Source organism: Suricata suricatta, chromosome 14 (genome assembly GCF_006229205.1).
Source record: "Suricata suricatta isolate VVHF042 chromosome 14, meerkat_22Aug2017_6uvM2_HiC, whole genome shotgun sequence".
In the NCBI taxonomy this organism is placed as follows: domain Eukaryota; kingdom Metazoa; phylum Chordata; class Mammalia; order Carnivora; family Herpestidae; genus Suricata; species Suricata suricatta.
This window is the reverse complement of record NC_043713.1, coordinates 7,326,719-7,353,264: the sequence shown is the minus strand read 5'-3', so window position 1 is coordinate 7,353,264 and position 26,546 is coordinate 7,326,719. Positions and strand designations below refer to the sequence as shown.

General features: G+C 41.8%; 1 protein-coding gene and 1 pseudogene across 7 annotated transcripts in view; both read right to left on the bottom strand.

Moving 5' to 3' along the window:
* Positions 1-26,546, bottom strand: part of RTTN (rotatin) — a 146,723-nt gene that overhangs the window by 66,467 nt on the left and 53,710 nt on the right. For 6 of the 7 annotated variants that reach the window (XM_029921776.1, XM_029921777.1, XM_029921773.1 and 3 more), the window contains 9 exons: positions 25,002-25,090; positions 24,279-24,396; positions 19,170-19,266; positions 18,278-18,346; positions 15,452-15,640; positions 14,367-14,606; positions 12,936-13,080; positions 4,650-4,804; positions 415-634 (listed from right to left, as the gene is read on the bottom strand). In XM_029921776.1, the coding sequence (XP_029777636.1) occupies positions 415-634; positions 4,650-4,804; positions 12,936-13,080; positions 14,367-14,606; positions 15,452-15,640; positions 18,278-18,346; positions 19,170-19,266; positions 24,279-24,396; positions 25,002-25,090 (1,322 nt within the window). The remainder of the gene's footprint in view (positions 1-414; positions 635-4,649; positions 4,805-12,935; positions 13,081-14,366; positions 14,607-15,451; positions 15,641-18,277; positions 18,347-19,169; positions 19,267-24,278; positions 24,397-25,001; positions 25,091-26,546) is intronic. The other variant, XM_029921775.1, reaches the window with a different exon arrangement.
* The window catches only part of LOC115277637, a 2,419-nt pseudogene continuing 1,413 nt past the window's right edge, over positions 25,541-26,546 (bottom strand).

Here is a 26,546-nt window from a genome sequence, read left to right as displayed (position 1 = left end):
CGTTAAAAATAATTTTTTTAAAAGAAAAGACTTCCTAAAGGAACTAAGTGAGTAAGTGAGATCTTAAACTCCATACACAGATTGCCATCCAAAAAGATGCATCCCAGACAGAAAGGGCAAAGCGCGTAAGTGAACACATTACCCTAACGAGGGGACTTAAATGGAAGCCTTGGTTTACTCTTCTTGAAAACCAGGGTTCTCTAAAAGTGAGCTTACGTATTTAGTAATAAAAGTCATGAAAAAGGTTAACACATGATGACCAGTCGTAAAAATCCTGCAGAACGACCTCCATCAAGTACAGTGCGGCACAGAGCGCACTTCCCACCGCGCCTGGCACAACGGGAGCGGCCCCTACAGAGTACCCAGCGCTTCTCCGGGCCGCCAGTACTGCGGGAGTCCGGCAGGCTTCCTCACCTCAAGAAGACCTGCCAGGTACTTGCGGCAGGTTTCCAGCGGCCCCGGGAGGGGCGAGCGCGCGCTCCACCCGGGCGCCGCGGTGAGCTGCGCCGCGGCCCGCAAGGTCCTCTCGAGGGAAGGCAGGCCGTAGAAGCGCGGCGCGTCGGCGACCCTCAGGCTCTGCAGCAGCCTCAGCGCCAGCTGCGTCCGGAAAGCGGAAACGCGTTCCAAGCAGTTCCTGCGTTCGGAAAGGAGGGAAGAAAACATCGACAAGAGCACAGGTGTGCCGGTATTCAGTCAAGTTGCTAAGGCAGAGGGTGACAACAGCTTACTGTCAGAAAACGACGAGCCAGAAATGGCATTCTCAAAACAAGGCTCTTCAAGGAAAACATAGTTAAAATATGATGTAAAGGACCAGTAACAATTACACCGAAAAAGAGAGAAATGGATATCGGTATTAGCACTCAAAAATAAAACCAGAAGTCGAAATGGAAAATTAAATTCGTACTTTAAATGACTTAAATTGGCATATATTAAGCCCATACTTTCAATCATCTGGTATCACTCAAAAATTCAATTTTTAGTTAGCTGAAATTGTTTTCCCCAGAAAGCTATCATAAAAAGTTTTAAAGAGTTCGACACATAATTTAAACGAAACAATCAAGAGAATATTTTTTATTAGGAAACAAAATACCTGAAACGGATAGGCATGGAGCCAAAGATGAAATTCCTGGGAGAAGTAACATCAGCGTATAACAAAGCAGTGAGTAAAATCCGAAATTTCCTCAGTGTTACAGATTTTTAGACTCCAAAACTGACAACTATCATGTTTTTACGTATTCCAGTATTAAGAGTACGGTATGTGTGCAGTTGAACTACAGTGCATGCGTGGATAGTTGAATGATTGTTAAAGATCGTAATTTTTACGTGCCTGACATCCAACTGCTTTTAAAGTTTTAGAAACACATGGAACTTTCAACAAGGCCTAAAAGTGACTTGTAGAACTTCCCATTTCCCACAGGTCAGCCACAAAGCACCGCTCACCTCTGAGCGAGGGGGGATGAGAGGCACTGTCCCCACATGTAGCCCAAACCCTCACGGACTGCTGTGTGCTCCAGAAACTCAACTAGCAGCCTACTGTTGACCGGAAGCCTTACTGACAACATAAAACAGTCAATTAACGCATATTTTGTATGTTTTATGTTATAATATACTGTATTCTTACAGTAAGGCAAGCTAGAGGAAAGAAAATATTTTTTAAAGTAAGCTCTGTGCCCAACATGGGGCCTGAATTCACAACCCTGAGGTCAAGAGTCTCGTGCTCCACTGACGGAGGCGGCCATTCATCCAAGGCAAGGAAAATACTATCGAGAAAATCATCAAAGTCCTCTCTGGGAGTTATTCAAAAAATCCGGTAGCAGTAGGCCCACACAGCGCAAACCTGTGTTGTGCAAGAATCAACTCTAATCTAATTAACTGTATCAAAGATAGAATTAGAAATGTTCTTCTGTTCTTTACTGTTCTTTAAAATAACATACGAGTCATTCTCATTTTCCACCCCTCTTACCTTAACTCTTCCAAAAGACAGCTACACCAGCGAAGAAAACGGCAAGTATCTACATAAGCCCGGTTCAATCTAGCGCATCAGCCACCGGTTCCCTCTCCTGGTCCCTGTGAACGTCCCTGAGTCTACTCCCAGTTTGTCTCATAACCGTTCACCTTCCTCTCAACATCCAAAGAACAGGCCACAGCGCTGTTTCTCAAAGTCTAGCCCAAGGACTACCTATGGCGCTTACTTAATGTGCACATCCTGAGCTACTGATGTTAGTATTTTAACAAACCCCCAGGAGATTCTATACACATTACAGGTCTAGCTGCACAGAATCTACTAGCAATGGATTCAATGTTTTTGTCCTCAGTACTTTAATGAGGCAAAAATGCACGCAGCAAAACTCAGAAATCTCTATACACTACAACATGATTTAGGCAAGTATATAATCATGTAACCACCAAGCATAACAACAAAGAAAACATTCTCATCACCTCAGAGGGCTCCTAGGTGACCCTCTCTAGTGAAATTTTCATTGACTTGTATTCTAAATGTACTAATCCTCTTATATACTGTGTCTAGTCCACTGTTAAGCCCATGCAATGAATTCTTTACTTTAGAAACTGTAGTCTCCATTTCTCTGCTATTAATATTCTCCATGCTTTTACCAATATTACCTATCTTTTCATCTAATATCCATTATATTTATATTTGAAATATTATTTAGGGGTGCCTGAGTAGCTCAGTCCGTTAAGTATCCGATTCTTGATTTCAGCGCAGGTCATGATTTCATGGTTTGTGAGTTCAAGCCCCATGTCAGGCTCTGTGCTGACCATGCAGGGCCTGCTTGAGATTCTCTCTCCCCCCTTCCTGTCCCTCCCGCACTCATTCTCTCCCTCTCAAAATAAATAAACTTTAAAAAATAAAATAAAATATTATAATAATAGCCTTAAAGTTCCGGTAATAGTTGCCATTTGTGGGTCTGTTTCCAATGATATTTTTCTCTAAATTACAGGAGACATTTTCCTACTTCTTTATGGTCCTCTTCATTTGTGATTGTATATTGAACATTTGTATCCAGGAGCTACTGAGGGGTGCCTGGCTGGCTCAGTTGATAGAGCATGTAACTCTTGATCTCAGGGTTGTGAGTTTGAGCCCCACATTGGGTAAAGATTACTTAAAAATAAAATATTTAAAAAAAAAGCTATTGAGGGTAAAGTACATAACAGTTTCTCATAGAAATGGTTTGCCCTTTGGTCACAAGATTTGGGTTAGGGGATGACCTATGAGATCTAGTCAGGTATTGAACTAAATCAGGGCTATTTGACACTTTAGTTTGTTTCAAACGTCATGTGCAGGGGATCGGGTCTTTCTCTCCAGCAGAGACTTGGAATTTCAGCATAGGAGGCCCTCATCAAAAAAAAACTTTTATACATCAAAGGACACTATCCGAAGAGTGAAAACATAACCCACAGAATGGGAAAAAAAATTTGCAAACCATAATTGATACAATATTGATGTCCAGAACATATAAAGACCGCTCAATAACAACCAAAAAACAAACAATCCAATGCAAAAACAGGCAAAAAGACTTGAACACACATTTTTCCAAAGAATATATACAAATAACCGATAAGCATAGGAAAAGATGCTCAGCATCATTTGCACTAGGAAAATGGAATCAAAACCAAATTAATTCCAGGGTATACCACTAGGATAGTCATAATGAAAGTGTTCGGGAGGACGTAGAGAAATCAGAATACTCACACGTCCCTAGTGGGAATGTAAAATGGTGCGGCTGCTATGGGAAGGGCTGTGGCACCTCCTCAAAAAAGTAATCAGAGTAACCACATGAGCAGCCAGTTCAGTAATAAGTGTACACTGGGGAGCTAAAAGCACGCGTTCACACAAGAACCTGTATGTAAATGTTCAAAACTGCATTATTCCCAATAATCAAAGGTAGAAACAACTCAAATGTCCACCGCCAGATGAACAGAAAACCAAATGTGATCTATCTGAACATGGACTACTGTTCGGTCACGGGAAGCAATGAGCACCGTACGTGCCGGAATGTGGATGGACCTTGAAAGTATGATGTGAAATCAGACTCAAAAGATCACGTGTGTCTGATTCCACCTACATAAAATGTCCAGAATAAGTAAAATCCCAGAGACACAAAAACTAGTGGTTGGTTGCCACAGGCTTGGATACTTTCTTTTCAGAGTAATGAAAATGTTCTGGAATTGATTGGTGACAGTTGAACAACACTGTGCACATCCCAAAACAATTGAATTGTACACTTCAAAAGGGTTAAAATAGTAAATTTTATCTAATTAAAAAAAATTTTAAGTCACAATTAGAGACACACATTTGAAAATCATCTAGGTAATAAAAAAGTCATAAAGTTTAAATGAGTATGATTGCGCAGATAAATGTATAGAGAATTAAGAGAGGACCGAGAACTAAAAACCTAAAGACAGTAAAATACTGTGTGTGTGTGTGTGTATGTGTGTGTGTGTGTGTGTGTGTGTGAGAAATTACAATCAGGCTATATAAGAGAATTCACTGAAATGAAAACAGACCCTAATTGGTTATTCTTGAAGTCTTTCCTCCTCAATTCAAAACAAGTAAAAAGTAAGACTCTTTGGAAATCAAAGGGAAACTGGTTTCTCCATGACTGTCCCCAAACCTTCACAAATGGTACCTGTCAGTAACTGCCACGAAATTGAGGAGCAAGGTATTGAAAAGAGCAATCAGTTCCTTCTGGAGCTGTTGTCTAATGGCGGTACGGATGTCATCTGTTTCCTCTCGTGCCTGGGACTCTGTCAGAACCAGCAGGTCTAACAGTGGGTTTGGACTCTAAAAAATAACATTAAAAAAATATGTTTACTCTCTAATCGAGCTGTAGGCTGTTTCCTATAAAAACTTTTGTTCCAAGTCATGTTCTGGATTGCCTAAGAGTCATATTACCTAACCTGCAGGTGCGGGTCCCTAGTGCATTAGCAGAGACGTTCCTAACTCAAAAGGTGCTTCATATGTGATCTCAACAGAAGAACGGCACACCTGTTTACAGAAAGCTGAGGAAAATATAACGAAGCACAATGAGAAAAACAAAAATCCCCATGATCACGCTTCAAAGAGAGAGCCGCTATGAGTCAACTGGTGTACACTATTCTCGTTGTGGGAGTATAAACATAAACAGAATTCCAATTCTATATTTTTAACAAAACTGAGATCAAGTGAAAAAAATCCACTATTGTAACCCCTTTTTAAACATAACATTGTGGCATGCGGGGCACTCAGTCCGTTAAGTGTCCAACTTCAGCTCAGTCATTATCTCACAGTTCGTGGCTTTGAGCACCACGTCAGGTTCTGCGCTGACAGCTCAGAGCCCAGAGCCTGCTTCAGATCCTGTGTCTCCCACTCTCTCTGCCCCTCCCCTGCTTGCACTCTGCCTCTCTTAAAATAAATTAACTTAAAAAAATTTCCTAGTAAAATAAAAGAAATATGTTCTTTTATTTTTCTAAATTAAATATCGTCTTATACTCTTTCTGATATAAATAACCTTCCATAAATGCCAAAGATTGAAGAAATGATTTAAGTCCTATCTATTAATATTTTATTTCTCTGAGTGCGGGCAATGTATTTTAACTGCAGTCGAGGGACATTTTGGTCTAATCTGCGGCGCCCAGGACGCCGCGAGCACAGCCGGAGACCCCGCAGCAGGTGCGGTCTGAGGACTGCTGCTGTCTCACGTGATACGCATGGTTGCTTACTCCCCAGTGTTGTCTTTCACCCCTCCCTGTCCTCGTCCTCAAGATCAGGGCTGTTTGAAATGGAAGAGATTATCTCCACGGCAGATGCAAATATTCTCACGGCCTGGGACGGAGGAGTTGGCCACAGGGCTGCTGCCGTGCCCGACACCGTGCTGCCTCTGAGGGCGGCACAGTTCTGCCTTCTGGGCTCTGTTTGCAAACGCGGAGGGTCGCAAAGTAGGAACAATGGCAGCAACAGCAGTAACAGCGACAACAGCAAACCCCATCACCGTTCTCGCTGTTCAGGGACCCGGGCATGTTCGCAGGGCACCCCTAACCCTTCCTGAGCCTGCAAAAGTGGGCCTTGGGAGTAACAGAGACTCTACGGAGTGAGTACTCGTATATGCTTCTTGAATGAATCCAAATTTCCATTCTCATGGTTGGGGTAAGAAGGCTGAATCACGAATATGGCTTTGCTGAGATCCTTCACCCGTGAAGGTCACCGTTGACCCAGAGCTGGGGCTGGAGAAGCTAGTCTGCCTGACTCCATCTAAAATGGCATATAACTTTGGAAGCCTCCTAACTCCCCTCTGTAAAATTGGTGGTTTCACGCATTTAAAATAATACATTTATGGGGCGCCTAGGCGGATCAGTCGGTTAAGCATCCGACCTCGGCTCAGGTCATGATCTTGCAGTTTGTGAGTTTAAGCTCCACATCGAGCTCTGTGCTGACAGTTCAGAGCCTGGAACCTGCCTCAAATCCTGTGTCTCATTCTCTCTCTCTCTCTCTCTCTCTCTCTCTCTCTCTCTCTGCTGCTCCCCCAACTTGTACTAGCTCGCTCGCTCTCTCTGTCTCAAAAATAAATATTTAAAAAAATAATAAAAATTATAAACATAATGTTATCAGTAGTTCTTCAAAAATAATATCTTAATATCTGATTATTTTTCAACCACAGGGATTTATCACCCCAACGACAAAATCATCAGTGAATTCTAATTTCGTGGAGCTGTCCAGCAGCATGTTCAACTCTGATGATATCCTGTGCATGAATTCCAAGCTATGATATCACTAAAGCAAAACAGTTTTAACGGTTTTGATATTTTCAACATATACTGCCAAATTTTCTCTGCAGAACATGTTCCAACACACGTGCCTAAGCGGGGTGGGGGCAGGTCATGGCGGTCAGACCAACGCTGGGCTCTGTTACTGCTGTCGTCTTGGCCAATCTGATAGGCTGACAAATAAAACTAGTTATATTGAATTTTTCTTGTTTTCCAAGCTTAACAAAAAGTAAAGAAATATGACAGGATTATTTTTAAGAATACTAAGAATAGAGAATGTTACATTAACCAACAGCATTAAAGACAGATGGAATAGCTATTAATCAAAGAAAACAAGATTCCTCCATTTTATTTTTTTACTAATCTAGAAGATGTGCATTTTCATATTTTACAGATGGGCAGACAGAGGTTTATAAAGATGTTAAGTAACGTGTCCAACGTCATACCAATGAACAAAGAAAGGATTCGATCTGAGAATCATCCAACTTCAAATATGGTTAATATTTGGTCCCCTGTATCACATCACATCAATTCTGTATATTACAACATACAAAAAGAGACAGAATGTAACTACTATTGTTATGAAATCCTTCACCTAAAGCACTCAAAAATTAACTGCCTTCTTTTGGGGGGAAAAATGAAAAAATGGGAAGAAAATTCTAAGTTGTTTATATTATGTAGTATGTACCATATACTTCAGTCAGGTACACAGATTTATAAATAATACAACCGAGAGGGCAGCCTGGGTGGCTTGTCAGGTAAGCATCCAACTCTTGATCTAAGGTCATGATCTCAGGGTTGTGGGATCAAGCCCCATGTCGAGCTCCACACTGAGCTTGGGATTCTCTCTCTCTTTCCCTCTCTCTGACCCTCCCCAGCTTATGCTCTCTCTCTCTCAAAACAAATAAACATTTTTAAAAAATAATACACCTGTGGGCTTTTAGAAAGTACTGGAACAGAGTTTTCTTTTAACTTATTCTACTATGTTTCATACCTAAGCAGCATTTTCTTTTTCAGCTTTTCCTTTCATCCTGGACAAGAAATGCCTCATTTGGATCAAATAAAATTACAGAAAACATAACTATAACTTCTATGTCTTATATAGGAATAAAACAATCAAGATACACATCTAATAAAATCATAAAAATAAATATATAGACTATAGCATTCTTAGCTCCAAATAACCAAAAGCTAAATTACACCTACTTTTCCTCCAACTCTCTTAAATACTGACAAAATGAACAAGCTGGTTTTTTAAAAATATTCATTTATTTATGAGGGAGAGAGAGAGGGACAGAGCACGAGTTGAGAAGAGGCAGAGAGAGAGGGAGATACAGGATCTGAAGCAGGCTCTAGGCTCTGAGCTGTCAGCACAGAGCGCAAAGCAGGGCTCAAATTCATGAACCACGCACGAGATCATGACCTGAGCTGAAGTCAGATGCTCAACTGACTGGGCCACCCACATGTCCCAACAAGCTGTTTTTAATGCAAATTCCATCTTGGTAAAGTATAATTTTACAATCATGAATTATTAATCCTGATATGCAAATAAAAAGTAGAAACTACTAATAGGTTAATATATTGTTAAAGGATGCATAGACCTAAAACTAAGGTTCTTCCCTAAAATATCACTCTGTTAATAATTTGTTTCTGTTTGTGACTGCTAAGACCGTCTCCCTTTAGAACATATCAGTGATTTGCTGGTTAACATTACGATTCAGTAAACCTCAGCAACATGACTTCTAAAATACAGGATGAATAACCATTTTTCATGTCCAAGAGAAAGAAGTCTCTACTGATGCCTATTGATCTCAAGTGCCTAATCATACCTGAAGGTTTTGTCTTTAGACATTAGTATTCAATCCTAATTTTAAGCAACTACATGGGTCATTACTTTGTCACTGAGACAGCAGCCTCCAACAACGAGACACACAACGCCCTCCGTGAATGCTGAGTGCACGTGGAAGTTGGCCAACAAAGACAGGCATGTGCTGTCTAGCTCCGAATAGCCTCCCTCCAAAGAATTATGGCCCCACTTTTATGAACTTCCAAAAAACAACAACAACAACAACAACGCATTCTGCTCGCTCTCTATCAAAATGAATAAGCTTTCAAAAAATAAAAATTTAATTACTCAGTGATCAAAAGGAATGAAATCTTGCCATTTGCAACAATATGGATGGAATTAGAGTGTATTATGCTAAGTTAAATAAGTCAAAGACAAATATCATACGATTTCACTCAGATGTGGAGTTTAAGAAAACAAAACAGATGAACATAGGGAAAGGAAAGGAAAAATAAGATAAAAATAGAGGGAGACAAACCATAAGAGTCTTAATTACAGGGCATAAACTGAGGGCTGCTGGAGGGAAGGTGGGCAGATGGGCTAAATGGGTGATGGGCACTAAGGAGGGCATTTGTTGGGATGAGCACTGGGGGTTCTACACACACACACACACACACACACACACACACACACACACACACATAAGGAATCACTAACTTCTATTCCTGAAATCATTCTTACACTATATGTTAATTAACTTGTATTTAAATTCAGAAAAGAAATGCATGGTGAAAAGAAAGGTATTCAAACTCAGCACTTCTTGGTTCTTCTATACATTAACAAAATAATCATTACATTAAAATGTAACTTAGCCATGCCATAAATTCCTCAAGTGCCTTAAATGTTTGTAAAAAATGAATATTCTGCTAAAACACGCAGAGAACTTTTCAGGAGAGAAAAGTTTCTTTACACTTCCTGCTCACCCCCTTCTGCCCAATCATGTCTCAAGTGCTCAGCCTGACCTTACTGGTTTCTGCCACTGCTTTTGTAAACCTCTTCCTGTGATGTCCATACATTCAAAACAACCACGCCAGAAATGCTACTTTACTGCCCTTCTTAACTAACCTCTCACTTATTGTACCATTTCAAACGAGAAACGGTAAAAGGCATCTGACTGTCGATTTTCAGGCTTCCCATAACACAATAATTTCACGCTTGCGGCACGAGAGCAAACTCTCTTACCAGCGGGTGCGTAAGTCCACTTTGCTCACCCTTTGCTCACTCTTTCATTATTTATGACACCAGTGATGATACGTGAGACAGACCAAAAGCTTTCCGAAGACACTCTGACACCACACAAAGTCAAATAAGTAAGTTCAATTAGATCAAAAATCCTTGTGTCCGCCTGCATTAAAACTACAGTATAACCATTGAGAATTTTGTAGAAACCTCATCTGAATTTCAAAACTCAATAAATTGTAAAACATGCATCATCACTCATGACATACTATAAAATTCATGACAATTTACATGTTAAGGTCTTTTTTTTAATGTTTAATTTATTTTTGACAGAGAGCATAAGCAGGGGAGGCACAGAGAGAGAGGGAGACACAGAATCCTAAGAGGCTCCAGGCTCTGACCTGTCTGCACAGAGCCCCATGCGGGGCTCAAACCCAGGAGCTGTGAGATCATAACCTGAGCCGAAGTCAACAGCTGAACAAACTGAGCCACCCAGGTGCCCCTAAATGTGAAGTTTTAACTATCTGGTTACAGTTAATTGAGGTAAATCTATTTTAATAGGCATAGTGGTTTTTCTACTGTACAACTCATGGACAAAGTCTGACGAGCAAACATTCAATTACTGCACAGAGTTTCAAGAAGAGATGCTAAATCCCAGCCCATCATAACTACACAAAGCAACCATAACCCCCAGATTAGAAGAGCTTCAACCTAAGGAGGAGAGTGTTTTAGAAATTATTTTTCTTTAAAAAAGACCAAAAAGATTATGAATTTATAAAAAATGTATAGATCAAAAATCGATTTATCAAAAACTCAGAGGAAAAGTTTCAGAGATTCTTCCAATAATATTTTAATATCCAATTTCTAAAATATTTAAGCATACCTAAAAGCTGAGAGAGGAACTATAGTGACATAAGGTTTTACTGCTTTGCTTTATTAAAAATGGTCAGAAAATAACTGCCTCCAAATACTTTGTTAATATTTTTAACAATTAAATGATGAAAGAAAATCAAAACACACTAAACATTAAATACGGTGCTATGAAATCGTTCTCAAGAACAATAGGAGAGCAAAACCTAGAAGTCCGTGTGCTCCAGAAGTTCTATCACCTTATCGAGGTTTCACTTATTCATTATGCACTTTCAGGAATTAGTCTGCCGTCTGTCACTTGTGTTATACATATTGTTCTGTTTATCATGCTTTTTTAACTATGTTTAAAGTATTTCTCGCCATTCTTACAGAAGCCAACAAAACTAATGCCCTCCACTGGACATAAGTTTTGTCTAAGTTACGCAAATTGAAAACAAGGGGAATCTGAAAGAAAAAATGGCCAAACAAAAATACTAAAAATAAAGTTTATCAAAGAAAACTTTGTGGGGCGCCTCGGTGGCTCAGTCAGTTGAGCGTCTGACTTTGACCAGGTCATGAGCTCACAGTTTGTGGGTTCGAGCCCTGCGTCGGACTCTGTGCTGACAGCTCAGAGCCTGGAGCTGTTTCCAATTCTGTGTCTCCCTCTCTCTCTGCCCTTCCCCCACTCATGCTCTGTTTCTCTCTGTAGCAATAATAAATAAACATAAAAAAAATAATTTAAAAAAAAGATAACTTTGTAAGGCGCCTGGGTGGCTCTGTTGCTTGAGCACCGAACTCTTGATTTCAGCTCAGGTCACGATCTCATGGTTTGTCGGATGGAGGGCTGCACTGGGCTCTGGGCTCACAGTGCAAAGTCTGCTTAGGATTCTCTCTCTCCCTCTCTCTCTGCCCCTTCCCCACCAGTGCTCGCTCACTCTCTCTCTCTCTTAAAATAAATAAATAGTTCTAAAAAAAGAAAAACTTGGAATAATAATTTTAAACACAGGCATACCTAAGAAAATATAACATCCAATCAAAGAGTCATGTACATACAGAATCTTGTTTATGATATTTTGGACTTATTTTATGTTCTCACCTGACCTACTCCTTTCATCCCCTAGCTTGTGTTAGTTATTTCTGCTTCTCATGTTTCAGAATTAAATAGCAGTCCATGACCATAACGTCCACGCTTAGTCACAGTCCTGCACGGGTGTGTGCATGAGAGAGAGAGAGCAAGCGCGCGGGAGCCCCCCCCTCCACCAGTGGCCCCGTCACCCCTCGGCGCCGCTACCCTCCCTGCCCTGCATTCCTGTCGGCCTCTCGGCTTCCATCAGGCCACCTCCAGCTCCGGAGACAGCTGCTACCACGGTCTTGAACGTAAGCCACACCCTGTCACTCTTCCCCTCAAACCCTCCACCAGCTCCTCTCTCTGTTAGGTGACGCTCCTTCGCCTACAAGGTTCTCTTTGGCCTGATTCTGAATATCCTCATCTTATGTCATCTCCTACCCTGTCCTTTGTTCCTCCAGTTACAGCCACACTGACCTCTGGCTGCTCTGGAAATCTGGCCCCGACAGCCAAGTGCCTCTGCAATTCTTTTCCCCTCTTGCCAGAATGCTCTTCCCCGAGACACCTGTATGGCTGACTCTGACCGCTACCGGGTGCTCAGAGGGGCCCTGCGGGGAGCCTTCTCTGGCCGCTGGGTCCCCTAGGGGCCCCTCCACACCAGCCTCGCCCGGCCGCTGAGCCTGTTCCACGGGTCCTCATCACACTCACCATGCCCCCTGGAGAGCACCCTTGTCTGCGCCACCCCACTAGAACGTAATCCTGGGGGACAGGGTTTCTGTCTTGATCCCTGACGTGTTCTTTTATGTAGTAATATTTACCAATTTCTTTTATAGGTTCTAATTGTGTATCTTCTTGGAGAAAAACTTCTCTACTCCAAAGTTTTAAATAAATACTTTATTAAACATGGGCTATATAAAAACCATTTTTTATTATAATTTTTTATTTATTTTTCTTTTTTTTGAGAGACAGAGAGAGACAGCGTGAGTAGGGGAGGGGCAGAGACAGAGGGAGACACAGAACCGGAAGCAGGCTCCAGGCTCTGAGCTAGCTGTCAGGACAGAGCCCGACGCGGGGCTCGAACCCACAAACTGTGAGATCATGACCTAAGCCGACGTTGGGTGCTTAACCGACTGAGCCACCCAGGTGCCCCACTTTTTTCATTCTATAGCATTACTAATTTTTACAAATAAATCATTTGTTAGACCTAAAATTCAACTCCGTAATAACACTTACCTGTCTAAGAAGTAATTCTAGAAGCCAGTTGAGAAGCTCCACTGACGAGTTTTCTCTTTGTTCCTTCAAGAACTTATTTAAAAAGTGTACGATATCTATCAGCAGTTTCTCGTCTTCAGTGCCAGCAGGAAGCACCTGCAGGAACCTATGATGGAAACAGACACCGTCAGGGGTCCTAGCCCCTCACAGCGCCGTGCTGACAGGCACCTCACAACCAGGTGACGAACGCAATGATTTGCTGTGTTTGCCAGTCCCAGGGTGCAAACTGGTCCCTGTGGCCAACAGAAGCCACCAACACCACACACACTTGTGGTGACATGCATACGGCATGCCGCTGTGTGGCAGGGACCCGCGGGGACATGCGAACCAGAAGGGGGCAGGAACCCGTGGGGACATGTGTGCCAGCGTCTGGCAGGGACCCGCAGGGACACGCATGCTGCCGTGCGGCACCTCCACAGCACGGAGATAACAGACGGGAATAACCTCATGAACACAAGTATCAGCAAAATGTTGTAAAATAATCACGGAGTGATGAGATTACCTTTATTTTTCTTATAACTTATTAAACTGTAAATTTTCATAATTTCATTTTTAAGAATGGCTGTGCTTCAACAACGGACTTACAAAAGCGTTGGAATCAGGCGGCCGGCTCTCAGAGACCCTGGCGGGTCCCAGCACCGCACTGCAAACGGCCAGTTAGGCCTCGGAATTGTGAGAGAGACATTTGAGTTCCCAGTTCAGAAACTGACTGGGCCTCGCATTTTGAAAACTGCACACGTTGTGGTTCATAGAAAGCTATGCATCTCAGACTAAACTCACACGAAGATTAAAACGTAAAACCGCTGGCAAAGGCTGCTTGTCGGTCCTGTTTCACACGCAGCCATGTGCTACTAGTTAGGCGTGTTACGTGTGTAAGCCAGAGCCCCCCCAGCAACTACTAAAGGATCTCCATGGAAAATCAGCTTCAGGAAATTCAGAGTAAAAAGAAACATGAGATAATTTCCTGAAGAACAAAACGAAAGCAAGATGAAATCCAACAGCCCGCAACAGGTGCCCCAAACCTATTAACCAGGCACGGGGGTCTCGGCTCTTTCACAAGGTGAACAGGAGCAGACACTCACTTTGCTCATTCAGGTCTGTCCTAATCGTCTACTTTCGTGACGGCAAAATGTCCTACGATCGGGTACAGAAACTGTGCTGTTTATCATTAGTTCCAAAATGCAGTGACTCAGGAAAATTTTTCTCTTTGGCGACCATGAGACATTTATCACAGATAATAAAGAATTGCAGAGTCTTTCTTACGGACAAAACACATCTCTAATGAAGCAAGGAGAAGGATGCGTGCTCTTATCTTCAAAGATGTAGAGATAACCCCAAGTACAATTCAGTCCCGGCCTTGGAAAGTGGCGGCCCTGAGCTGCGCGCACTTACCTGTTCAGAGTGGTGTGCCAGGCCAAGGACTTCAAGGTCAGCCCACACGGGCCAGCGCCACCCTTCAGAGACCATCTGTCATTCAGAAGATAAAAACTCATCCTCGTGATGGCAGCCCTCACTTCCCGGTGGCCCGCAGCCTCCACGACGGAACGGAGACAGTCCCTCAGGCCACTAGCTGTGTGTGTCACCTTCAGAGCAAGGGTGTCCTCTGTGGAGAGCTTCAACGCGTCTGAACATCTGAGCAAGCAGAAACAGTGGAAGAACAATGTAGAGCTATTTAAGTAAAAGCTCACATTTACGTTTATTGTAAACTCTCTCCAAAAAATTCCGCATTATCTTCATTTTAAAGGTTAACTCACAGCAAAGAGAAAATATGGTATATACCTATCTGTCAATATTAGAGTTTTACACTAGCATCCTAAGTGTTTCTACTGACATTTTCCTGCTTACAGAAATAGAATTTTCATGCAAATAAGAAAGTCCTGACAGATCAGAATATCAGGATATTCAAAGTAATCTTCGTCACAATAATGAGAACATATACATATACTTATTGAACTTTTACTCTAATCCAGAGGACTTTTCCTAGTGACTTATATCCATTAATTAATCAAACTTTCTATAATTTCTAAAACAGAATAGAGCACATACTTTATATTTAAATTTCCTTGTGTGACATTTTTAAAAAGTAATGAACACACGTAATCTTTAAAGCAAAGTAAAAATTACAATCTTCAGTGAAAAAGTAGAACAGTAAGCAAAAAAGCCACTTGCCCTGAAGGAAAAAGAAAACCTAAGTGACTGATAATTAGTTAAATATGGGGGCGCCTGGGCGGTTCAGTTGGTTAAGTGTCCGATTTCAGCTCAAGTCTTGATCTCACGGTCGTGGGTTCAGGTCCCCCGTCAGGCTCTGTGCTGACAGCTCAGAACCCGGAGCCTGCTTAGAATTCTGTGTCCCCTTCTCTCTGCCCCTCTCCCACTTGCACTCGGTATTTTTCTGTCTCTCTCTCAAAAATAAATAAACATTTAAAAAAATTTTTAGTTAGATATAAATGCGTTTTCAACTAAATGTAATAGCTTACTCTTTGACTTCAGGTTCAGAGTTCATGTGCTTCACAAGACCATCAATCCCGTGATGCCAGGACAAGTTCCACGCCATTCGCAGCATGTCTGAGACCGGCTTCAAGGCCAAACAATCCGCAGACAACGGCACAACTGTGGAGTAAGGACTCACGGCATGGTGGCCAGCTACAAGCACCGGGAGATGATACCTAAAGAAAACGTATACAAATTCTTACAAACTTTGAAATCTTTAAACGCTACTCAAACCGACGAGCTACAAAGGAGGGCTAGCTCTACGCCTCCCGATGACAGAGACCGCTCCCTCGGCCCCTAGTTTGGACGGTTAGCATGCTGTATACAGTATTTCAATTATTCTTTTGCCATTCTCTAAATTCCCAAAAATACTTTCCAAACTCTTTCCTGAAGACTTACCTGACTCTGTGTTGTATTAGATTGTTCGCAGAGATAACTAACGGCCCCTCAGGTCAAGGCCTGTGGCTACACGTAAGCCACACATAAAAGGTAAAAGCTAGAACAGGAGTGCCTCCTTTATACCAAACACTGTATATTATCTATCATTCATCAATTACATGGCACGGATACTGTTGCTTAGGGACTGCTGTGAACACAGGCAATTCAGTTAGCCTCTTTAAGACTCATTTTGAGACGCCACTTGAGAACACAGCTGCCTCACCAATCTCAATCGCCGTGTGCCGCCCAGAGGGCCCAGAAACATTTTTAGATCTAACAGCAGATTCAATAGCGGTATCTCTTAAACCAGTCCAAGTTAATTTAATAGTGTTTAACAGCAAAGTTTAGCATATTCAAATGTAAAAAAATAATTTTCCTAAAATACATATTCCAAACCCCTAATTCACATAGCTGTGACTAATGTTACATAAATACAGTTGGGTAAGATTTCTAAGGGGGTCCTTTACTGTGCTTTTTCACTTCACGTATCTCAAAAAAAACAGCTAAGGGAGAGTTTGATGTTCAAATGAGGCTAAATAGTTTAAGAAAATATTTTTGAAAAGTTGGAATTTTCCACAAAAGAAACTGAGATTCCTTAGACAAATGGCTAACCCCAGGTCTGAGACCGGGAACCGCAAGATGACATCTCTCTGTGGTGGAATGCAAGAAAACACTGACGGACTCATGGGACTGCCGGAAGGGCATGGAGCTCAAGGGAAAGGACTTTCACCAAATAGAAAAAGGCAAGGCAACCAATCAGTGGGAAACGCTTTAGTAAGTTAGAAAACAAACTGCAACTAAGCCTAAAGAACACAGAAGGAAGAAAGGAATAAAAGGCACAGGGTAATTAATGCATCACAGTAATTAATGCATCACAACCAGTTTGAAAAACCGCCTCACATCTACCAGAGGGGCATCGAGTTTTAAGATAACAAAATTACTGTGAGTAAAGGAACAAGAAAACCCTTTCTCCTTCTCTATACGCTGGCTCCTAGGACAACCGAGGGCAATCAAACAGATACGCAATGTCCACAGTATCACTGAGCTGCTTTTTTTTTGCTTATGGTTAAAATGCCTCCCACACCTGGGCCATGATGTGTGGGAGCAAACTGTAAAGGCATGATCGGAAGCCAGACCCCTGAGCACCCTGAGCGCTGAGGCTCCTGCAAGTGACATGTCTTGTGGGGCCCCGGAAATATGCCTGCGGCACACTTAGCTAGACACTCTATCTCCTAGTAGCACCTGGGTCTTCAAGCCAAGACAGGTCCCCGCGCCGACACATGCAGCCTCGTTCCAAGCACGGCCTCCTGCAGCCATGCTGAGCTCGATGGCCCAGCCAAATCCGGAGACCAGAGAGGGTGGTGGTGTCTACAAACAAGGAGCTTCCCTCTTTCCAGAATTTATCTGAAAGGAGCTCTTGACAGCACCCCAGGAAACATACGTGTTTACAGGAGTGCACACAGGAATAAAAACCCAGAACCAACCCTTATGCCTTATGACTTCGGACCAGAGAATGAATAAACTGTTGTGGATAAATTTAACAGAATGTTACATAGCAGTGAAAGTGATTATTCTACATGTAATATCTACCAAGCTATGGAATGTCATTATTAAATTAATCATTGTTTTATTAATATTTACTTCTCTTTAAAATACACAGATTTCCAGTGCATATACAGCCTGATGAATTTTTCCATTTGCATTCATTTGTATGACCACCACACAGAATAAAATACAGAACATTTCCATCCCTTCAGAAAGTCTCTTTGTTCCCTTTCTTGTCAATTACTCCGTTTGCCCACCTCTAAGAGGTAACTATTATTTTGGATATAATTGGAGAAATCAGATCATGTTACAGAATTATTTTTTAATTTTCTTACATGTGATCATGTATACTATAGTGGCTATGTAGAAGGATGCCCTTAATTTAAGGAGGTACATGCTGGAATAACTAGAAAGGAAGTAAAAGTACATCTGAAACTTATTTTCAAAAGCATTAGAGGAAAAGATAGATATAAATAAACAAACACATTGAGGGAGACAGAACGTGTCAACGTGTGTTGACAAGGGCTGAGTCCAGACGGGAAGTGAGCACGTCTGTTCATGGGACAGGCCCTTGGGCCCCTCGGAACGCCCTTCCACGCGGAAAGCCGGCCGCGGCGGGGGGGGGGGGGGGGGGGGGGGGGGGGGGGGGGGGGGGGGGGGGGGGGGGGGGGTGTCCCGGACTCCGTGAAGCACCACTGTAAGGAAACATTAAAACCCTCCAAGCCATGCGATTTAAATAGCAGATAAAAACTGTGACAACCTACGGATTGTGCTTTCCCTTTCTGTAACATTCTACCTTCAAAATAAATTTTTTTAAATAAATCATTTACCTTCTAAACACTGAAACAGGCAAACTGAAGACTGGTGGTGAAGAAGGTTTCCTGGAAGGATTAATGGACCTAGTTCATAAAAAATAACACACACACAAACACACAAAAGAAACAACTGCGTGAACTGTGGTTTCATGTGACAAATACAATTCCCTCCTCGACTGAAACTCCAACCAAGAGTCGCAACCGGTTCCACCGTTTGTACGGTTCCACGCCCGCTACCGCCTGGCTCGCTGCCGAGGCGCAAACCAGGCTCTTCGGGAGAGCGACCCACGTAATGTGGGCATGGCGGGGGCACGGGCAGGGCACACCGGGCCCCTCCCACCTGGTCCTGCTCAAGGTCAGTGTTAATCAGACACTGTATCGTGCTGACATCTTCCCCAAAGTCTTTAAATAAAATATTTAGGAAAAAACACATAAAATTGAAAATACATACTAAAAAGGGTATTGACAAAAATTCCTTCAGTAGTTTTTCAATTTTATGCTCAGTAACGTTAAAAAATAGGAGTTCAGTGGACTTTTTGAGCCCATGGGCTTTCTGATACTGCTTGTTCAAACCCAAATGGAAAGCATGATTTCATAATTCAGAAACTTCCAGGCATTGCTACGACACTGTTTCAGAAATTTTAAATAACTCAGTAAAAAACTTTTGGGGTGCCTTGGTGGCTCAGTCGGTTAATCGTCCAACTTCGGCTCGGGTCATATTCTCACAGGATGTGGGTTCAAGTCCCGCGTCGGACTCTGTCCTAAAAGCTTGGAGCCTGGAGCCTGCTTCAGAGTCTGCGTCTCCCTCTCTCTCTGCCCCTCCCCCACTCTTGCTGTTTCTCTCTCAAAAATAAACATTAAAAAAAATTTTTTAAAGTAAAAAACGTTTAAAATTCTTATGGCTCACCACATATCCATTCTTGATACTTCATCAAATAAGAGAAGACAAAATAATGCTCCGACCTCAGTCACAACGGTACGATCTTCATGAAATATCAGGGAAACTAAAAATAAAAGGAGGTATTAACTTCATGAAATATTTTTACCTCTAGCAAAATGAACTTCAAATTTAAAATATCTTAACTCAAAGGGAAGAGATGTCATCCTCCGAGAAATGCAGCATTAACCCAGATACACTAACATATGTGGATCATCTGGAGGGCTTGTCAAAACAGAGTTTCTGCTTCTGCAGGTTTGGGCTGGAGCCTGAGAGTCCCACACACGCTGGTCCAGGAACCACACATGCAGATCCACTCACCCGTACCGTGTGAGTAACCCTCAGTGACACAAAGAAGCACACTGATCCCACTTCCAGGAAGCGCCGCCAAGTCCTTTATCTCCGGTTAAAGTCTGCTCATTCAAAGAGCTCCTTATTTGATCCCTGCCCTTTCCGACAGACATATAATCAGAGAACTTACGCTTGGTGTTAAAACACTGCCTACGTGTTGGTGTGGTTTTAATTTGTGTGTCTTATTTATTACAACAGGATATTGGAAAAGGAGGGGCGCCTGGGTGGCTCAGTCGGTTGAGCCTCTGACTTCAGCTCAGGTCACGATCTCACGGTTCATGGGTTCGAGCCCCGCGTCGGGCTCTGTGCTGACAGCTCAGAGCCTGGAGCTGCTTCGGATTCTGTGTCTCTCTCCCTCTCCGCTCCTCCCCTGCTCACGCGGTCTCTCTCTCTCTCTCAAAAATGAATTTAAAAAAACATTTAAAAAATTTTTACAAAAAGATAATGGAAAAGGAAACTGCTCTGAGCTAACAAGACATAAGGCTAGCCCCATGACGTAACTGAAGTAGCTTCTGGTCAAATCCTTTAGTATTAATAAGCCTCAGTTTCCACCTTTGTAACCTTCCCAATGTTAAGATTTCTCAGTGTTTGTCAACTATGAAATTCTAACCAACTAGGTATGGTGGTGGTACCGATCACACAGGAATGACAACAGAATACAGAGTTAGCAAATCCAGGAAAGTAGCAAGAGGACATTAGTTGCAAAAGAAGACATTTTTCCTAACTGTAAGAAAAGGAAAATATCAACATGTAATTGACATGACTGAAAATAGCAATGAACTAAGGCGCCTGGGTGGCTCAGTTGATGAAGCCTCCAACTTCAGCTCAGGTCATGATCTCACAGTTCGTGGGGTCGAGCCCTGCGTCAGGCTCTGTGTTGACAGCATAGTGCCTGGAGCCTGCTTCGGATTCTGTGTCTCCCCCTCTCTCTGTCTCTCTTTCTACTCCTAAAAGTAAATGAATGCTTAAAAAAATAGGAATGAACTGAAATAGAAATACAGTCCATATCAGTGGGGATAGAATGAACAATCATATTTCCAAAAACATAAGAAATCATTGCAATACAGTATGATGTATTGATATATATATTTATGATAAAGTAGTACTCCATATCAGTGGGGATAGAATGAGCGATCATATTTCCAAAAACATAAGAAATTATTGCAATACAACTACCTACGGTATGAAAAAAATACATTTAGATCTCTACCTTACACTATCTATCAAAATCAATTCTAGATAAAGACCTACATTTTTTAAACAACACTATAATCATGTAACAGAAAAAATAGAAGCCTCTTTAGAATTTGGAGTTTGGAATCGGAGAAGTCTCTCCTTATAGAGCCCAATGAAAAGCTCAGTTGCTTTATTCACTTTCATAAAATATTTAAGGCTAAGGATAGAAAAATAAATACATCAAAAGGCTAGAAAGCTTGGAAGAAAATTATAACACAAAATCAGGCATAAGGTTTCCATTTGTTACATAAGGGAAGCTCTACATGCCATTAAAAGGAAATTAAATACAACAGAAAAATAGGCAATTCGTAGAATAAGAAATTGGAATACATAATAAATACATGAAAAGATAATCACCTTCCCTAAAAATTAAAAAAATAGCAAATAAAGCAATGATGAGGTATTACTTTCACCAATAAGATTAAAGAAATTGTTTTAACGAGACACGCTCAGCGTTAGCCCGGCTGTGAGGCAGACAGGCGCTTGTAAACGGGAGTGATCGAGGGCACTGAACCGTACCCTGTGAAATCCCTTTGACCCAGCAGTTCCAAGTACAGAGTATGCAGAAGATGGCCATAAAATAGGATTACTGTTAGAGTTAGAAACCCAAGAGAGATATTAGTATTAATTCGGCAAACTGAAACTCTGAAACGCTATGCAGTTTTTTGCTTTTGTTTTTAAAGAAGGCAGTCTCACATGTAATAACATAGAAAGACATTCAAGAGACATTTTCAGTTGAAGAAAAGTAACAAAACACTTAAGTCATCATGAAAAATACAACATGGGTATATAGAAAAGATCATTCCAAATGGTATATGCCAAATAATACCTAGCACATTCTTCTTTGGGGAAACTGAGAAAAAAATTTTAGAAACTTCTAGCGTTTTACTTTGTACCACTCCATACTACTTGAACTTTTACAATAAGGATGCATAAGCTCTGTAATTATTTAAAACAAAAACAAATCAGCAAAGGCAAGAAGTTTCAGTTCTTTTCTTGCCTCCACCATTATCTGGTTATGACCTTGGCCAAGTCGATAAATCTCTCTAGATCTCAATTTCCTCACTGTAAGACAGGGTAATAAAGGAGTTCTACATTAACTTCTAACTCTGAAGTTCAAGGTAGGATTCTGTCAAGACATAGAGTTTATAATTAAAAGCAGTGTGTCTGAAACATGATGTAATTATTATCCCCCTGCCATCTGTTCTCCACGCTGTGGAGAGAATAATCTTTCTAAAACGCACACCTCTCTGTTTCGTAGCTACATGGCTTCTCAGCGCTGCTCACGGGTCCCTCCCAGGCCTGCGTGAGCGGACCTCGATGCCCCATCTCATCATTTTCCCTTCATGCCCCCAAAATCCAGTCACTCCTGACCAACCACCATTTCAAACCCACCATTCTCTCTCACACATGCCCCTGGCTCCCTTTACCTAGAAATCCACCCTCTCAAGTTGAACTCCTATTCATTTCTAACTTCCATCTTAGTTCACACTTCCTGGAAGCATTCTCTCAGTTTTCCCTCTGCGCAATCAACTCAGGATATCCCCTCCGGCACCGGGAAGGCCACTACGACAGGCAGGATTAGCGCATTTGTCAAAGTCTCCAACTGCAACTGTCAGCTCCAACATGGCCAATGACCAAGCTCGCCAGTAAATATATCCCCAAGGCCTAGTGTTGTACCTCGCACATAGTATATACTCAATAAATATTTGCTGAGGAATGAATTTTCCTGGTTGAGTACTTGGTTAAAAAAAACTAATTTTACCCTGAAACTAAATCCATTTATAAGAAATGCTGTCATTCATTTTGAGACTGGCTGAAGTAGTTCTAACAAACGTCAATGAGACAGAATAATTGTTAATATTAAAAGGGTAGAGATGTGTTGCCTTAGAAAGTGTATTTAATGGGGCGCCTGGGTGACTCAGTCAGTCTCATCTCATGTGAGTCTCATGATCTCACAGTACGTGGGTTCGAGCACCGCCTCAGGCTGTGCTGACAGCTCAGAGCCTGGAGTCTGCTTCCCATTCTGTGTCTCTGTCCCTCCCCCATTCATGTTCAGTCTCTCTCTCTCAAAAAAAAGGGAATAAATAAACATTTTTAAAAAGTGTATTTGAATCTAGTAAGCACTCATGAATGCTTGAATAATTTAAATCACGCTTATAGATGAAAAGTAAATAAAAATAAGAATTAGGTTTGAAAAGAAAAATAAAGAAAACCTAAACTAGGGACTGAATTTTACTGAATAAGGTTAATAGGAAGATAATTAACACAATTAAAGAAAACTCGAGATCCACAGTTATTACTCTTCCTCAGAACAATCTATGTAAAACTTGCAGAAGTTTATACCCTATTCACGACTGTGTGAGCCTGGACACCCAGCTCTGTTTAGAACCCCTCCCAGTGTGGACCTTTATCAATGCTTATGTTGAATAAACTGTGTACTCTTCACTTTGAAAGTAAGAACCGTTAGAAGAAAAGAAAATGCTAAAATTAAATACTACATTCTGATCTATATTTGAATAATATTTTGAACATAAATCCTACAATAATTAACAAGATTAAGCATATTGAGACATCTGATCAAAATGCCTCTTTTACAATTATTTAAAAGCAATAGCCTTGGGGTGCCTGGGTGGCTCAGTTAAGCGTCCAACTTTGGCTCAGGTCATGATCTCACGGTTGCTGAGTTCAAGCCCCACAGCGGGCTCTGTACTGATAGTTCAGAGCCTGGAACCTGTCTCAGGATTCTGTGTCTCTCCCTCTCTCTCACCCTCCCCTGCTAGCACACTCTCTCTTTGTGTCAAGAACAAACGTTTAAAAAAATTATTTTTAAAAACATCAAAAAACACCTTTCTTAAAAAAAAAAAAGCAGTAGCCTAAATTTCTAAGAAAGAAAATAGCACAAAATGTTACCAAGCTCTCTACTGAGAATGGTCAGAAGGAAAAAAAAAAAAGAGAACTACATGGAGTTTTTCAACCTAAACACAATAAAATGGGTTTTAAAAAAATCGCACTTTATAGACTACAATAAGTTCATGCTCAGAGTCATTCCGGATGGTCTAGCGGCCACTCCACATGGCCGGGGTGTACACTCTGCATGTCCGTTTAACGACGGAACGGGACACACACCGACACCGGGACGGGACGCACGAGCCGGCTAACGCTGCGGAAACGGGCCCTGGAGCGCGGCAGGAGTGACAGGAGCTCAGCCCTGTCTCCCTCGCTGGTCACCGGACGAGAGCCACGTCAGTGTGCAAAGAACAAGCAGAGGCTCCAGCCTGTCCCAGTCCTGAGGCCTACTCAGTAACAGGGTTCCGGGGAAACTTCCACAAAAGAGACATTGTCCATTGTGATGGGTATTTTTAGCAGCATATTCACTGAAAAACGCTGTTATTCTGTTAGCAAAATGGAAACTACATGTTACCTACATTTACAGAATAACACTTAGAGCTTAAGACAGATCTAATGGTTAGCAGAACTTATTTCATTCACCTCTGAGTAACACGGTCAAGAGGGAAGACTGCTGTGCGAGGGACATGCGCATGGCCGGGTCGGCGCAGAGAACCTTCCTCAGAAGCGTGAGGCACGGCTGCGTCAAGCACTCCATAACCTGGTCAGGCGGGAAAAGACAGTGACGTTATTATCAGCAATTCTAAGGCAAGGTAAAATAAACTGTAATCTTATTCTAAATTTCATGCTTTTTCATCAAAATTGTGTCAAACATAAAGGCAAATAAATATTAAGAATTACTCGGGCGCCTGGGTGGCTCAGGCGGTTGAGCGACCGACTTCAGCTTAGGTCAAGATCTGGCAGTTTGTGGGTTCAAGCCCCGCGTTTGGCTCTGTGCTGACACTCAGAGCCTGGAGCCTGCTTTGGATTCTGTGTCTCCCTCTCTCTCTGCCCCTCCCCCATTGGCACTCTGTCTGTCTCTCTCAAAATAAATAAACATTTAAAAAAATTTTTTTAATTTTAAAAAAAGAATGATTTTCCACTGAAAATAAGCTTTGCATATACTTCCACTTAACATGTCTTTTAAAAAGTTAAGATTAGTTTTCTCTTATAGATTTCACTCTTAGAAATAAAAATCTAAACAAGGTACACAGTATTAATCAGGATTTAATTTCAAAGTACTTATCCAAATTCATCTGAGTTTACTTTCAGATCTAATAAAAATATCTATCTGTAAAAATATGTATAGATACATATTAGTCTTACCTCACCATCCTGACATACACATTCATTTAAATACTCGATTATCTTGTCAATTAAGTGTAACTTTTTCACCACAGCATGCATTTTAATATCTATAAACAAAAAAAAAGTTACTCAGAGTTGAAGAATATTTTCTCAAGTTTTAAAAATACAGAACAGATATCAGAAACACAAACTGTTAAAAATAGTTACATCTGGCATTGAATTTAGATAAAACTTTAAACTTTTACTGTATGTACATCTGAACTATTTGAAAACTTTTAAGTAACAAGTACATCCTACTTACTTCTACAATGTAGAAATCAAAAGCTACTAAAAAAGAATAATTAAATCAACTAGTTCAGACTCTGAAAACTACTAGAATTTTTTTTTACAATTATTTAAGACCTTTATTAACAGGTGCTTGCCGTTTGTTGACTTTTTTGAAGAAATCAAGTTGTAAACTTTTATTACAAATTAAAAATGAGGTTCTTAAAAATCTCAACTTGACCAGATATGACACAATTTAAAAACCTTTAAAGGTGTATTGAGAAAAACCAGGCTTTTTTTTTTTCTAAAAAACACGTTTGTCATTACCAAAAAGAGACGTCTTTAGGTAAAAATAATAAAAACCCCATGCTGCATAGCTAATGCAGATAGTTCTAGTTATCTGGTCAATGCGCAAACAGCAAGCACTTAAGGTCTTCAGCTCCAATCTTTTGTTCATTTCTTATTGCTGGAATTTCATATTCATTTCTTCTCGTTGGATGACTCTACCGGATGATGGTAGAGCTGGTAAGCTGGCATTTACTTGGCCCCGCCCTGCTCAGCCTCAGAGCGGACGCATTCTCAGCTGGTGGATCGGCTGCTTTTGTCTCTTTGCCATCTTGTGGTTTACGGTTTTCTGGGCATCTGCGTTGGTAATTGAAGTTGCGGCGCTACCGACGTTGAGGTGGCTGCTGACCTTGGGTCTCATCTCCTTGATTTTCCTGATCTTCTTCATTGTCCCCTCTAGGCTGTCTTTGGCGAGGAGGACCCCTGCGGAATCGTGGTCTGTAACCCCGATACATATTCTGTCTCACTGGTCTACCTTGTCCTCCTGCGCCCTGGTTGTCAGCACCTTCCATCTCTTCTCCCTGCACAGGAGGGGTGGAATCCTGTGGTCGACGCCCACAGGGTCCCCGCATGTAGTAAGGGGGAACCGGCGCCCGCGGTAGGGCCGGCGCTGTGGGGCCTGGCCTTCGGGAGCGCTCTCCGATCCCTCGCTCTTTCCCCCACTCTCACGATTCTGGTAGCTCTGCTGGTAACTGCGTGCAGGACCCCCGCGACGGGACAGCGTCTCTAATGGTTCCGGCCTGGCGCTGGAACCCCACCAGGGCCTGGAACATTTGCTGCCTCCGCACCCGTTTCTCCTTCAACAACATCAAACTCCACGGTGTCTCATCTCCTACACTGCGAAGGGACTTCCTGGGGTTACTCTTTACGGCAGTCTGGTGTACAAATACATCTTCCTTGGTGTCATTCCTGTTGATGAAACCATATCCGTTTCTTACACTGAACCATTTTACC